Source organism: Eptatretus burgeri, chromosome 7, assembly GCF_056783735.1.
Source record: "Eptatretus burgeri isolate ZD-2024b chromosome 7, Ebu_testis_v1, whole genome shotgun sequence".
Taxonomy (NCBI): Eukaryota; Metazoa; Chordata; class Myxini; order Myxiniformes; family Myxinidae; genus Eptatretus; species Eptatretus burgeri.
Window position 1 is genome coordinate 76,046,502 of NC_140967.1, and position 16,105 is coordinate 76,062,606.

A 16,105-nucleotide genomic window follows, 5' to 3' on the forward strand; every position below is an offset into this window, starting at 1 on the left:
AACATTGGGTAGGTTCTCCATTTTAGTACAACCTCAATTTTCAGAAAAATGTCAGGTAGCAGTTTCTGGTTTTCAGCAATCATACTTTTTGATTCCACAACAAGAGGTGGAAGTGTTGGAAACAAGAGTGGAATGCAGAAGGGGGAGGGTGCGGAGGGGATGAAATTGGATAAAAACTAATTTGCATAACAAAGAGTAAGTTAGAGTGGAGGATAAAATTTCCTTTAATCATGTTCAGAATGAGAGTGTGTCGTGACTGTCTGAAAATCCTCAAAACATTTTGACCTATTCATTCATTTAAATACTTTACGAAGCAGAAAAATGGTTACCGTCCTAAATATGTCATTTTGTAAAATGTTTTCCCAATATATTTATGTGCTTGAGAATTGTATATTTAATGGTGCACATTTCAATTATACATGACGAACCATCCTCGTCGACCTCTTCAATGATGGCATCCAATTCCTCTTTGGTTGGACTCTGTCCCAGTAGCCGCATGACCTTCCCCAGCTCGCTTGTGCTGATATCTCCCCCGCCATCCGCATCAAACAAGTCAAATGCGGCTTTAAACTCTGCAGACACACAGCCAAAGGTGGAGTATAGGATGTCAGCATCTAACATATGAGATTCTGTTTACCCAAAACATTCTCTGGCCTGATGTAACTGTGAATGAATAGGATTACCTTCATTGACTTTTACAGCATTTTATTTCCATCAACTTTTGTTATTGCACCTCATTTTTCTGTAAATGGAAGGGATTTTAGCTCAACTTTCAAAAAGCGTGTTTCCTTGATGAGGCAATAGTTGACGAGACAATAATGCAAATGAAATGCATTCAGCATAGGGATTTTAACTTGGTTTTTAGAAGTTTTCAAAAAATTATTAGAAAAAGCGCAACATTTTAATTCAAAAAAGGCCAACAGACCTTGTCGTTTCACCAAAAATAACGAAGAATATTCTGTTATTCCATAGTACTGCTTGAGTTAGACTTCGTGATATTGATTGATGATATTGATCGCCTTTCCAGAATTATTCATATATATATATATATATATATATATATATATATATATATATATATATATATATATATATATATATATATATATATATATATATATATATATCAGTGATTCTTTTTCAGTTGTAATGCTGGATTTCAGAAACAGACAGCATAATATTTAAACAAAGTACAGGGAATACTCGACTAACTACATGACACATCGAGCAAGATTGGCCTTGGTTCCATTTCAACTCCCGAGAATCAAAAAATGCTTTAATCAACATTGAAAACTATTCACTGAGAATAGATTTCTTATGTCAAAGGAAATGTTCCATATTTTTGGACCTGTAAAATTACTGTTATGCTGAAGAGAAAGTGTTGTATGTTTTGGAAGATGTAGCAGGGTTGAGGATCTCCTGTCATATTGATATTCATAGTTAAAATCAAGAGAGTTTTCAAAAATGACTTTTCATATGTTTGTTATTACTTTAGTACATGAAAGTACTTTGTTGGTATAAGTTTAATGTAATGTCTTTAAAATTCAGGAAGTTAAAATCGTGAAATAATTTGTCTGCGTTACTTCTGGATGTTTCCCGGTATATTTTGTTATTGAATGTATTTGAATGTACCCAGTATATAAAATGAATGATTTTATTTTGTAATATTGTACATAAAACTTTATTCAGCTTGACTGGAAGGTATGACCCCAAACTAAGTTGCAATAAGAAACAAAAAAGGGTAATCAGAGATTGCAGACCCTCATCAGGGCTTGTTTTGTGTGGCAAATCAATGGAAGGATGTACGAAATGAAAGGTTGTTGATTGCAAATGAAAGGTCTAAATGGTCTAGTTGGAATTGTGCAAAGGTAGTAATGTGATGGTTTGAAAAGTCAAAGGTTTGAAAAGTTGTAAAGGTCAAATGGTCTGAAGGTCTAAAGGTTGAAAGATCTGAAAATGTCAAAATGGTCTAAATGGTCTTAAAATGTTGAAGGGATCGAAAGAGTGTAATTTAAAGTCTAAAGCAGGGGTCTCCAACTTTTTTGGGTGGAGGGCCACAAAACTAAAGTGGTGAGGGGCGGAGGGCCGCACCCAAAAAAAGGACGCTAAATTCCGAAAAAAATATATAATTAATATGCAGAAATTTAAACAAAAATTAGTGCTGAATATATATTTTTTGCCAACGAATATGATAAATGAATAATCGTGTTAAAAACACATGTGTCTAATATGAATCAAAATCATAATAAAAATTACAAAACACTTTGATCATTGACCCTGACAAATTGGCAGTATCGCGAGCCGCATTGTAATGTAAACTTAATATGGCACCGCGGGCCGCATAAATCCGTCTAAGGGGCCACATGTGGCCCACGGGCCACAGGTTGGAGACCCCTGGTCTAAAGGGTTGGAATTGTCTGAAGGGGTCTAAAGGGTCCTAACACATATAAAAGGATCTACAGGGGATTAAAAGATCTGAAAAGTGTGAATGTCTAAAGGTCTAAACTCTAAAGGGTAGAAAGGAGTCGAAGGGTCTTCAGGGTTCTATAGGGAATAACGGAGTCTCTGGGGTCTTAGGGTTATGAAGGGTCTTTGGGCTCTGAAGGGTCTTCAGGGTCTTAAAGGGTCTTCAGGGTCTTATAGGGTATTAGGGGTCTTTAGGAGTATTCGAGGTCTTGATGGTCTTTGAGGTCTAAAGGGTCGTGGGGTCCTAAAGGGTCATAGGGGTCTAATGCTGTTAGGGGTCTTAAGAGTCTTAGGGGTCTAAAAGGTCTTCAGGGTTTTCAGGATCGTAAAGGGTGTTCGAGGTCAAAAGGGTCGATAGGGTCTTCGGTGTATTAAAGGGTGTTCGGGTTCAAAATAGTCTTAGGGGTCTAGAGGATGTTAGGGGTCTAAAGGGTCTTTGGGATATTCAGGGTCTTAAAGGATGTTAGGATTCTAAAGGGTATAAAGGGTATTTGGGGTCTTAAAGGATCTTATGGTTCTAAAGAGTCTAATGTAATTAATGCATATACTCACGTGCTGTGCAGACAAACAGACAAACAAACAGACCGAAATGCAATACCCTCTCTTCTGGCGAGGGTAACTAGAACAGTACTCGGTAGAGTGCATACCTCCGCCAAGCTGAACAGTTTACGTTTTGTATTCCACTGATGGGCTGGATCTGAATCTGGACGTCAACCAAAATCTATTCGGTTTGGTCTTGTCACCTACCAAACTCGTCCGCCATGTTTTGTCATAACTCGTCCACAATACCCAACTTTTTGAAATATCTTGCTATTTATCATTTTTGGTCCGATCTCTCAATAGTGAAGAATCACTTTCAAAGTGTTAAAGTCTAATACTCCACTTCCTACTACTAGTCTAATGCTTGTAGCATTAGTCTAATGCTACTAAAGCATCCACTTCCAGACTCCCTGGTTTTTTTTTTGGTTTTTTTTTTCTTCGGTATGACGGTAATGTTGACACTTCGATTTCTAGTGCAGTTATGATTTAAATCGTTGAGCGGCAGCCTATTAATTACATTATATTATAACCGCACTAGAAATCGAAGTGTCAACATCACCGTCATACCGAAGAGAAAGAGAAAAAGAAAAAACAAAACAAAAAAAAACATGGAGTCTGGAACACTGACGCTAAACATTACGTTGACGTGTTTCGACTTATGAGTAACGTACAAGTAACGTGTGTCGACGTGTGTCAACGATCGCGTAACGTGCCAACAACTTAAGGCCAGCGTATGCGGAACGTGTGAGTCATACGCTGGCATACGTCGAAAAATTTCGAGCATGTTAAAATTTGTCGACGAGCTCGGCGTACTACGACATATGCCAGCATGCTCCAGCGTGCTCTTAACGTATACAAAACTTGCCCATAACGTATTCGACGTGTGCCAGCGTTTTAGACAAATTTTTCATACGTCGGCATACGCTGGCTAAATCGTCAAGGTGTGACAGGGCCTTTACCTCCGCCACCGAAGGTGAAGGAGGTTATGTTTTCAGCCCTTTCTGTCTTTTTGTGTACAGGATATCTCAAGAAGTTGTGGACGGATCCGGATGAAATTGTGTGGACAGGTTCGGTGTGTGACAAGGACGAGCTTATTCAATTTTGGTGAAGATCCGAATCCGGATACTTATCTGATAATTTTTTAAGTGATTCTTCACCATTGAGAGAGAGGGCTAAACCGATATATAGCATGATATCTCAAAATGTTGTGGACGGATTCGGATGAAACATGGTGTACAGGTTGGGTGTGTGATAAGGAAGAATTGATTTGACTTTGGTGAAGATCGGAATCTGGATCTGGTTATGATAAGGCCAAAAAAAAAAAAAATGTTGCATTGGCGTAACCCGCCCGACCCTAAAAATTCCGCCGACCCTACGTTTTTTTTTTTGTTTTTTTGCTATCGAAAAATTTTGCCGACCCTATTTTATTGCTATTTTTGTTGTTTTGCTATCGTTTTCAAGTATCTTGTTGATTGCGATCGCGATCGCAAAAACCCGGAAGTGTTTCGGACAGAACCCGCCGACAAAAAGGGTGGTACTCGAGCCGGGGGAGATTTTGGGAGGGATTTATTAGGGAAAAAAAAAAAAAAAAAGATCCCGACCGACCTACCCTATTTTTCAGTGACCCGTTACGCCAATGCAACATTTTTTTTTTTTGGCCTAATTATTCGTTTTTTAAAGTGATTCTTCACCATTGAGAGACAGGGCCAAAAACGATATAGTCCTGTATCGCATGATATTTCAAAAATGTATTGGGTCCGATATGTTCTCGTGGATCAGGCATTACGTGGAGGAGGTATGCGCTCTACCGAGTACCCTTTTAGATTAAATGTGTGTCGTATAGCGTCTCCTGGTGGAAGCCACTGTTACAAATAATAACTAGAAAGCATGTGAAAATGAAAGCCCGTCCACTTTGAAATCGGACTTCTTCTTCTGTATGTTAAACAGTACCTTTGACCTTTTGACCAAATTATTAATTTGTCTTCTCAATATTCTCATAATAATGCTTTGTTGAAAATTTGAAAACAAAAACTCAAATGACAATTAAAATTTCAGGACAATTGGATGAAAATTGACATTTTTATGTGATGCTGACCTTTGACCTTTTGACCTTTTCACCAAGTTTTCAATTTGTCTTCTCCATATTCTCATTAAAAAGCTTTGTTGAAAATTTGATGACAAAAGCTCAAAAAACAATTACGGCCCGGACAGACACAGACAAGCGCACACACACACACACACACACACACACACACACACACACACACACACACACACACACACACACACACACACACACACACACACACACACACACACACACACACACAGAAGCGATTGCAAAACCCGCTGCACGGGGGAAGGACTAATAAAATGCCATATACTTCATAAAATGGTGTGAATTGACCCTCCTGTAAAGACAGCTTTTATGCTAGTTTTTCTCCATTTGTGCATAAACCATGTAAATTTATTTTCATCTCATCCTTTCATTCTGTCTGGCCCATTCAAAAGTAGACGTTTCTCAGTGTTTGCCATGCTGGATGATGTCACGGCATCCTGGTGGGCAGTGCTTCTGACACCATTCCATCATAGGATTGCTGCTGCTGTTTTCTTGTTGTTTTATGGCCCTGTCATCCTATCAAACCTCCTTTCATCCCATTACCCGCCAGTTATATCAGCTCTGTGTGCAACAGTTAAAGAGCCATACCACATAGGATTGTTATTGTTGATCTATATCCCTCCCATATAATCAATTTCCATACCATCCCACGGCCTGTGCTTGATAGGTAGTATATCAATAAGTTATCAATAAAGAGAAGAAAACGTACCGGCAATTTGTTCTTCTGAAAGATGCGCCCTGGCATCCACTTGTGCCTCCGTTTGCTGCAACACAGTTGTTTCAACTTAGAATTGGGAAAAGTACAAAACAAAGCAGAACGTTTAAATATAAACTTTCCCTTCATAGTCTCCATCTTAGCCTTGTGTCATCACAGACTGGTTTCTGGGAATGTCTAGCAATGAAAATATTCACTAAAAATTATGGGTTTTCATGGTTATGACTAATAGTCTCACCATCGGCAACACGTTTTTCAAACACATGGACAGTCACAAGAAGACATGGACGTCACCAGATGGCAACACCTTCAATGAAATTGACAATGTGTGCATTAGCAATAGATGGCAGAAATCCTTGCAAGATGTCCGAGTATATAGAGGTGCTCGTGTAGGAGACCACCACATTGTGATTGCTAAGATCCACCTGAAATTGAAGAGGACAACAATTTTGACTCAACGACATCAGTATCCCCTGGAGAAACTGAAGGATCAGGGCACAGCACAAAGTTTCCTGTTGGTCCTTTCTTTGGAGGATCTTCAGGAATGTGAATTGTGAACAAAAAGGCAGCAGATATCATTGGGAGAAGGAGAGGAACCCACAAAGAGTGTTGGATCAGTGACCCAACATGGAAGCTGATTGACAAAAGGAAGGCATTCAAGAACAGGAGACACCAGAAAAGGGTAACAAACAGACAGCAAGCAGATTATGAAAACAGACATCTGAATAAAGCCATGAAAATTCGTTGTAGGAGAGACAAGAGGAGCTGGATGGAGGAGAAAGACAGAGAGGCGCAAGATGGAGCGAATCCGAATTACACCAGGACACTGCGCGGAATAGTGCATGAACTGAGTGTTACGAGCAGAAACACCTCAGTATCAAGCAAGGATAAAAATGGCAGAATGTTACTAACAAATGAAGAGCAGGATGAGAGGTGGAGGGAACACTTCAGTGAGGTCCTCAAACAACTCATCCCTAGCTCCACCTTCATATTCAACAATGATGGGATCGTTTCTCCACTGGGTGTCAACATGGGTGAAATTAGCATGTCATTGGTCACAAGAGCAGTCAAGCATTTGAAGAATAACAAGGCCCCTGGACTCGATGAGATTCCAGCAGAACTGCTGAAGCATGGTAAGAACGTCAGTGCAACAAAGCTCACTGACCTCTTCAACAAGATCTGGACAGCAGAGGATGTCCCAGAAGACTAGCGAAAAGGAGTCATCATCAAACTGCCAAAAAGGGTAATCTCAGTGACTGCAACAACTGAAGAGGAATCACATTGTTGTCAGTACCTGGGAAGGTTTTCTGCACAGTACTCTTTAACAGGTTGAAGGCGGAGGTTGACAGTGCCTTTCAAAAGAAGAAAGCTGGCTTCAAGAGCAACAGGTCATGCAGTGAGTAGATCTTCCTGCTCAGGAACATCATTGAGCAGAGTCTAGAGTACCAGAAGCCCCTTGTCATCAACTTTGTCAATTTCAAGAAGACTTTTAACAGCATCCACTGGCAGTCCTCTGGAACATCATTCACTATTATGACATCCCCAAGCAGTACATTAACATCTTTGGTGCTTTGTAGCACAACTGCAGTTGCTGTGTCAGGATGAGCCAAGGCCCCTTCTACATCATCACAGGTGGTCGCTCAGGCTGTATCCAGGCACTCTCTTGTTTCTCCTGGTCAGTGACTTCAGCATGAAGAAGGTGATGGTTGGACCAGAGTTGGGCACACTATGGCAACAACAACATCTGATGGACTTATACTTTGCAGGCAACCTTGCACTTCTGGCCAAAGAGACATGTCAACTCTATGAGATGACCACCAACCTGGGGGTTTGTGGTGGAAAGGATGGGCTGCGCATCAGCTCTGAGAAGACCAAGTCGATGTCCATCAATCAACACTAAGGGCCTCCCCTCACCATCAGGCAGTGGAGTGTTGAAAATGTTAACCATTTCACCGACCAAGGAAGCAACATCTCCAAGGATGGTGATGCTGATTTGACATCTGCTCAAGAATGGGAAAAGCATCCTCAGTCTTCCATTGCCTCTGGGTTAAAAAAAAAACCTCAAGGGTTATACTGGATGGTTTGCCATTGCCTCCTCACCAGCATAGGACACTATGGGATCTTCAACATTCACCAACTAATGCTGGCAGATGGGACACCAGTTGAACATCGATCCAAGGGATGGCACACACATTGATGAATCACCTTACCTGTGAAACACCGGGATGGCAGTTTATAGCTGGGTCTGGATTCAAACCCAGGCTAGACAGCTGAGGGTGAGTGTACATACCTCTAGGCCATCCTGCCCCGAGTTAGGGGTTTTATTACCCTGCGAAAAATGGGGCTAAGAAATTGGTTCACTTTGTCTGTCAGTCTGTCTGTCTGTCTGTCTGTCTCTGTCTGTCTGTCTGTCTGCGGACGTCAGTTTATGATCGAGGAACAACTTAATTTTAAATGAACATTAATTATATGTTTAACACTGTAGAACATGAATCGAAACACAAACCTGCAGTTTAGCAATATGAACTTTGGTTCTGAATTTGACAAATTGTACAGAATCTTGTCCCGATTGCGCATACGCAGAGAGGTGCAAGGTAATTTTTTTAGTCTGTCTCCCTGTCTGGCAGTCAAACAAAATTGAAAATAATTCCAAACAAGAAACTTACTGTTTTTAGGGACGTCATAACGGACATAAATAACAGGCATGATAAATTAATTGAAATCCTGATCAATTGTCATCATGCCAGTTGGCTAGGTGTGGGTACCTCTCTCACCTGCCATGGCACCTCAGCAAAAGCTTTCTGCGACTCATTGGGACTGACTCAATCGGTCAACTTCCCAACCCGGATCTCAACCAATGGTACTCCATCTCTTCTGGATCTGATTTTGACAAATTTCCCTGAAAATATCTGCTGCTCTTCCCTCCGCTCCAATCGGTTCTTCTGACCACATCCTTGTCAAAGTGGACATCTCTCTGGCTGTTATCAGAGAACCACCTCACCGCCGTCGAGTCTGGCATTTCACTCAAGCCGACTGGCAGGGTCTCCGAGCAGCCATCAAACTTACAGACTGGTCTCCTATCACTACTTTCTCAAACATCAACTCATCCTGGGAATTCTTTCAAAGAAACTTGCTCTCCCTCATGCACAGATTTATCCCCTCTCGTGTTCAGTTGTCTTACCCTTCCTCCCGCCCTTGGTTCACGGAAGCTTGTGGTGAGGCAGTTGTCCTGAAAAAACTTGCCTTTGCCTCATGGAAAGCAAACCCAACTGAGGGCAATCTCAGTTCCTTCCACAAAGCTCGGAACAAGTGTGTATCTACCCTCAGGAGAGCCAGAAAACAACATCTTTCTCATCTCAAGTCTGAACTCTCAAACCTCTCTCCCTCCTCAAAATCCTGGTGGCATTTAATCAAATCTGTTTCTGGTGTATGTTCCCCCTCCATCCCCTCCCTTGCCGCACTGCTGATACCACACGTGAAAAAGATGAATGTCTAAACTCGGTGTTTGCAGCTAAATCTTGTGTCCTAAACCCATCACTTTCTCTACCTACCTTACCCAGTCACACCCAACTGTCCCTGGACTCTGTGTCCTTTTCTCCTGACAAGATGGAGATTGTGCTGTCAAACCTCGACTCAGATTTTGCAACTGGTCCAGATGGCATCAGCCCACGTGTCCTCAAAGCCTGCTCTTCTGCTCTTGCAGACAGAAGTTTCATCTTCTGCTCTCCCTCTGTTCTATTCACCCTCTCATTTGCTCAAGTTCATCTGCCATCTGCTTGGAAATCTGCAATCATCACTGCCCCACATTAAAAGGTGCAAAAACAGATCCCTGCAACTACAGACCAATCAGCCTTCTCCCAATCATCAGCAAGGTTATGGAATCCATCATCGCTTCAGACATGAAATCCTTCCTCTTCTCCAATGGCTTGATTTCTGATCATCAATTTGGTTTCAGACCAGGTCACTCTACCCTGGATATGCTGCTTCTGCTGTCCCAACAATGGATGGAGGTCCTCAACGCCAGACAGGAAATCCGAGCCGTATCCCTGGACATATCACGTGCTTTTGACACAGTCTGGCACCCTGTCCTGCTCACCAAACTCTCTTCCCATGGTATCCAAGGCCATCTCCACTCATGGCTCGCAGACTTCCTCTCCTGTCGCAGTCAACGTGTGGCCCTAAATGGAGTTCTTTCATCCCCTCTTCCTGTCCAGGCTGGAGTTCCTCAAGGTAGCGTTCTGGGCCCTGTTCTTTTTCTGGTTTTCATCAATGATCTCTCCAACTCTCTGGAAAATCCCTTATATCTCTTTGCTGATGACTCCACCCTCTGCCATACCATCGGTCATCCCTCAGACCGGCAAGCAGCAGCTTCTTCGCTCACTGCTGATCTGGGTAAAATCACAAACTGGTCCAACACGTGGAACATGTCTTTCAATCCAGACAAATCTCACACTCTCACTATGTCTCTTCGAAAGGACGGTTTAGAACCACCCCCCATCCACTTTCTCAACAATCCTCTGAAAGAAGTCCTTTCTTTCAAGCTTTGGGTCTCACTATCTGCCATGACCTTTCCTGGGAAAGCCACATTTCAAACCTCGCCTCCAAAGCCAGTCGCCGACTGGGAACCTCCATCGTGCAAAGTCCTTCCTCGGCCCACCTGAGCTCCTGACCACTTACAAAGCTTTTGTCTGCAGCCTGATGGAGTACTGCTCTCCCCTCTGGGCTGGTGCTCCTGCCTCCCACCTTTCTCGGCTTCACGCTGTGGAAACCAGGGCATTTTGGATCATTGGGATCTCCCGCAATGAGGATGAGTCTTTGGGCCTCTCACTCAATCACCGCAGGTTGGTCGGTGGTCTTTCTGTCTTCTACCGTCTCATCTCCAGCCTCGCCCCCTTCTCTCTCTGCGATTTGTCCCCACTGCATTTCCACAGGGCGCTCAAGGTCTGCCAACAACCCCCTTCTGTTAAAACTACCAAAATCACGAATCACTGCTCACCTTCACTCTTTCATTCCTCTTTTTTCCCGCCTTTGGAATAAACTCCCTCACTCTATTCTTTCCAATTCTTCCCTCCAGGCCTTCAAAACAGCTGTTCACCACCACCTCTTATCATCCTCCATCCAAATCCTCGATCTTTTCTACCCCCGATAATCCACCCAAGCCCACGTCCTTCAAATTCCCTGCTTTCCTTCCTGAAAATCCCTGTAATGTCCATCTTCTCTTCCCCATGTTCCCCGTCCCATCCCTCTCCCTTCCACAGATCTAATGTCTCTGTTCCCCACTGTTTTGTCCTTCCCACTCCCGCCCCTCTTGTCTCATGCCCCCCTTGCTGTGCGTTGTGTGTTAGCTCTCACACGAGCCTCGACAAGGTACACAAATAAAAAAACGTTTTAGACAAGGTGATGTAAAAGACGCTGCATCAACGATGGTAAACTTCCGAAATATATATTTTTTTTTTCTACAGCCTTAAAATATTTATTTTATTTGAATTAAACTATATACTTGAACACAGCAGAACACAAATTGCCTACTTGACACTTTCAAAAACCTGTTTATCAGAACTTGGACAAAATATTCCACCATTTTACATCAACTTGACCAATCAAATTTGAATCCCACAGACCCTGCCCATGTCCATTTTTTTCTCAAGACTGCAGGGGAAGGTATTCAATGAACTCTCTCGTTGTAATAGAAACACACTTTGATTATATTGGAAGATCCTTTCTCACCTTAATGGTGATCATGTTCCACATTATCCTTCATGTGCTCATGTACTGTATTGTGTAATTGCTGCCATGTTAAAAAGTTAGTAACCTTCCAAATTAACTATAATCCATAATTGATATTTTTTTTAAAGGTATAATTTGTAGTAATCTGTGCACATGTTACTGCTCCCCTAACCCTTACTCCCCTTATGCCCCACATAACACTTGTCAAACCACCCACCACGTCCCCTCCCCCAACTCCTTCACTCCTTCACTCCTTGTACCCTGCATAAACATCATGCCCAGGGGCGTATCTACAGAAAATAGCGCCTATGGCAAGCACTGAAATTGCGTCCCTGTCCAAACATCTGACACCCATCTTTTAGATAACTTTACCATAATATCAGCTCAAAACTACAACCCAAGCTCGTTAATCTTTTAATTACCAAATTACGGCACTATATGAAAATTACAACTTCACCATCCTTGCTTTCACTGATACAAATTGGTCTATGATGTGCTCAAAGTCAGTTTTTTGAGTTTCTTCTCTTTCTACACTTAGCAGAGCAAGATCACAGAGTGTCCCTTGACCCATGGAGGCTCTCAAATAGGAAAGTATTAGTTTTAACTTGCTGAATGATCTCTCAAAGCTGGCGATGGAAACTGCGATGGTTAGCATTATCTGAATAGCAATGCGAAGATCGGGGAAGACGCTCTCATCTCCATAGTGAATGGTAAATTCGAGAAGCTCTTCAGGTCTTGATATTGTCATGTTGGTCCGATTTGATAGCAACATTCTGCAATCCAAAATTTCTTCATATAGCTGCTGTCCATCAACATCAAAGCTGTACAATTCACCCAAATTTTCACACTCTTTTTAGGTCGTAACTGTCGGAACCGTAACACAGTCCCTCTACATCTAGGAGGAACCCAAACTTGGCGTCAGTGTCATGCAAACGAGCGAACCTTTCGTCCATTTCCCTGTGAAGATGGTCGAGTGTTTCCTTCATGACTCTTTCTATTTCCTCCTTGGCTGTTAGCCCAACGTCTGTCGAGTTCTCATCAGCCATTCGTTTCTTTTGACTCTGACGTCTTTCAACTTCAATATTCCATTCTTGACAGACCGAGTCCTGCTCAGTGGCGCCCCTCCTTCAAGTGGCACCCAGGACATGTGCCATACCTGCCATACCTGAGGTACGGCACTGATCAGTGATCATGCCAACCTCCCACATCATCTTTATGCTCTGAATAAGAACCAGTCCTCACCAACGTACGTCATATGTACAGGAGGTGAAATAAACAACTACTAAACAAGTAGAGCTACATTCGAAGTACACCGCTCCCATGCCAAATAAATAGATAACAAATCCTCCAGCACTCGACATTGCCAGGGCGTCTTGGGTGCCGGCAATGCCACCATACAGCACATGGAGACGGAATTTGGAGGGAGTGGTGCACAATAATTGATTGATTTAATTGCATAACTAAAATAAATAAATCATCATCGGAAGATAATTAATTTCTTAATCAATTGGCTATGAGCATATCTAAACCACCACTGTTTCATCAGACACTGTAACTTTTTGAAAATTAATTAATTAAGGAATTAATTGAAAAAATAAATAATTCAATGATTAATCAATAAATCAAAAATAACCTTTACAGCCAAATCACTTGGTTGCTGTCATGTCCAAATATCAGCTTCCTAGCTGAAAAGGTGCTTGAGGTATTGCCCATATGCGAAAGAAAATAAGTAAATAATAAATCAATAATAATTAATCATTTAATTGATTAATCAAAAAATAAATAATACTTTTTTTCCAAAGCATTTGTTCATGATTGCACCCAAATTTGAGCCTCCTCGCTCAAAGGATGGCTGAAATATCTCACCCAGACAAACAAGAAAAAACATCACCTGGACAAATAAACAAACAAAAAAAGATGTCATGCATAGCATAATACTTGTGAAATCCAGAAAACAAATTTGACCTTAAAAATAATTGGTGGTTGAATTTAATGACCAAATATGCAAATCCTCTTCCTCAGTTGTTAATCCTCTTCAAATTAATCAGATGAAAATTGAAGATTTTAGAAATATCACTTCAGTTGTTGAGCTTTGGCCTATGTTGACCTTTTGGCCTAAGTTGACCTGAAAAATAACTGGTGATTGAAATCAGTGACATGATATTCAAATCCTGTTAAAATTTCTGGTCAATCGGATCAAAATTGAGGATTATAGAAATTTGGTCTATGTTGACCTTTTGGCCTATGTTTACCTCAAAAGTAATAGGTGGTTGAATTTGGTGACAGGTTATGAAAATGCGCTTAATTACAAGTCAATCGCATGAAAATTGAGGATTTTAGAAAATACGGCCCAAATTGGCGTTTTGGCCTATGGTGATCTCAAAATTAACAAGAAGCGAATACTTCGATATCGCGCGACTGGGGGCAGTAAAAGTCTAGGTTAAGAATGATGAAACAATTTTGCAGTTATAAAATTTAAATGTAGACACGGTGAATTAGCATGCATGATGGGAAGAGTTGTGACGTTGGACAAATTTCTATTTATAGCCCTCAGATCAAAGGGACGCACGCAGCCATAAGTGTGACAGAAGACATGATAGAAGACACAGGACAGAATAGCCAATTATATAACAGCGCAATGTCGTTGCACTGTAATAAGTGGTTGAATTCAGTGACCGGATGTGCAAATGGTCTTCAAATTTCAAGTCAATCGGATGAAAATTGACAGTTTTAGAAACAATATTAAAATTTGGCTTATTTTGGGTTGACATTATGGCCCATGTTGATATTTTGACCTATGACAACCTCAAAATTAATTCATTGACCTGATATGCAAATCCTGTTCAAATTTCAAGTCAATCGGATGAAATTTGAGGATTTTAGAAAATTTGGCTCAAATTGGCCTATTTACCGATGTAGACCTTTTCGGTCGACTAAATTTTACGAAACTTCAATGCGTGACCGTCGCAGGGTCGATGACATTAATGTCTTAAAATTTCAGAAGGATCGTTTGAGCGGTTTGGGCTGGAGATGAGCGGACAGACAAACAAACAAGCAGTGATAGACTGGTACTTACGAAATTGTCAACTTGACCTCTGACCTTGTCTAATAAAAGCTGTCTCTAGAGAAGGTAGCGATGCAAACAAGAAGTTTCTACGATGATTCTGTACCAAACCATCAAAAATCGAATGTTTTGGATGTTTGACCTCATTGTGACCTTGAGCTTTGACCGATTTTGACCAAAATCTAATCAGCGCGAGCCACCACCCTCCTGAATCACGTGGTGTAATTTGACATTGGTAGCATCTTTCGTTCTCGAGTTATCATTTTTTGGATGTTTGACCTCACTGTGACCTTGACCTTTGACCGATTTTGACCAAAATCTAATCAGCGCTAGCCGTCACGCTCCTGAATCACGTGGTGTAATTTGACATTGGTAGCTCTTCCGTTCTCGAGTTATCGTGCCTACAAACAAACAAACAAACAGAAACGGAAGTCATCAATATACTTACGAAATCTTTAGATTTCGTAAGTAAAAACAAACAAACACAAATAAACGGAAGCGATCAACATACTTGTCAAAAAAAAACAATTTTTTGCCAAGTAACAAACAAACAGAGAGGGATGAAAACATAACCTCCTTCACCTTTGGTGGCGGAGGTAACGAGAAGAGCACTCGGTAGAGCGCATACCTCCCCCACGCAATGCCTGATCCGTGAGAACATATCGGGCCCAATCCATTTTTAAAATATCACGCTGTACAGTACTATATCGTTTTTGGCCCATCTCTCAATGGTGAAGAATCACTTTAAAATTAAATAATCCTCGTACCAGATCTGGTTCGGATCTTCACCAAAATCGAATCGATTCATCCTTGCCACACACTCAACCTGTCCACCAAGATTCATCCAAATCCATTCACAACTTTTTTGAGATATGGTGCTATACATCGTTTTGGCCCTATCTCCAAATGGTGAAGAATCACTTTAAAAATTCTAGTAGTCGGATCCGGATCCGGATCTTCACCAAAATCTAATCAGTTCGTCCTTGTAACAGACACCGAACCGGTCCACAAAATTTCATCCGGATCCGTCCACAACTTTTTGAGATATCCTGTACACAGACAAACAGACAGACAGACAGACAGACAGGAAGGAGTGAAAACATAACCTCCTTCACCTTCGGGTGCGGAGGTAATGAAGGTAGGGAGAGATAACGATCTGCACTTCACTCCCGAAACATCAGTCTCACCTTGACGGTAACCATGCACTCTCTCAACTCCTGTTGAGAAACTTTTATTCCATTTAAATTGAATTATGTACTTGAACACTGTAGAACACAAATCACCTTCTTGACACTTTCAAAAACCTTATGTTCATCAATACATCGACAAAAGACTTTATTGACTGTTTTTTTTTTACTGACACAGCATACTATGAGCTAAAAACGCCTGTTCTGTGATTTTGCTTTGTTTATGAGGTCGTTGCTGTCCCTATTTCGGATTTCTTTTTAGATAGGTCTTAAAAAAGTTTAAAAAC

At 41.3% G+C, this 16,105-nt stretch overlaps 1 protein-coding gene across 1 annotated transcript in view; it reads right to left on the reverse strand.

Moving 5' to 3' along the window:
• Positions 1-16,105, reverse strand: part of LOC147023571 (troponin C, skeletal muscle-like) — a 72,172-nt gene that overhangs the window by 53,935 nt on the left and 2,132 nt on the right. Inside the window, exons 2-3 of the mRNA XM_085889078.1 lie at positions 5,835-5,889; positions 429-572 (exon numbers count right to left, since the gene is read on the reverse strand). Of these exons, the coding sequence (XP_085745204.1) occupies positions 429-572; positions 5,835-5,889 (199 nt within the window). The remainder of the gene's footprint in view (positions 1-428; positions 573-5,834; positions 5,890-16,105) is intronic.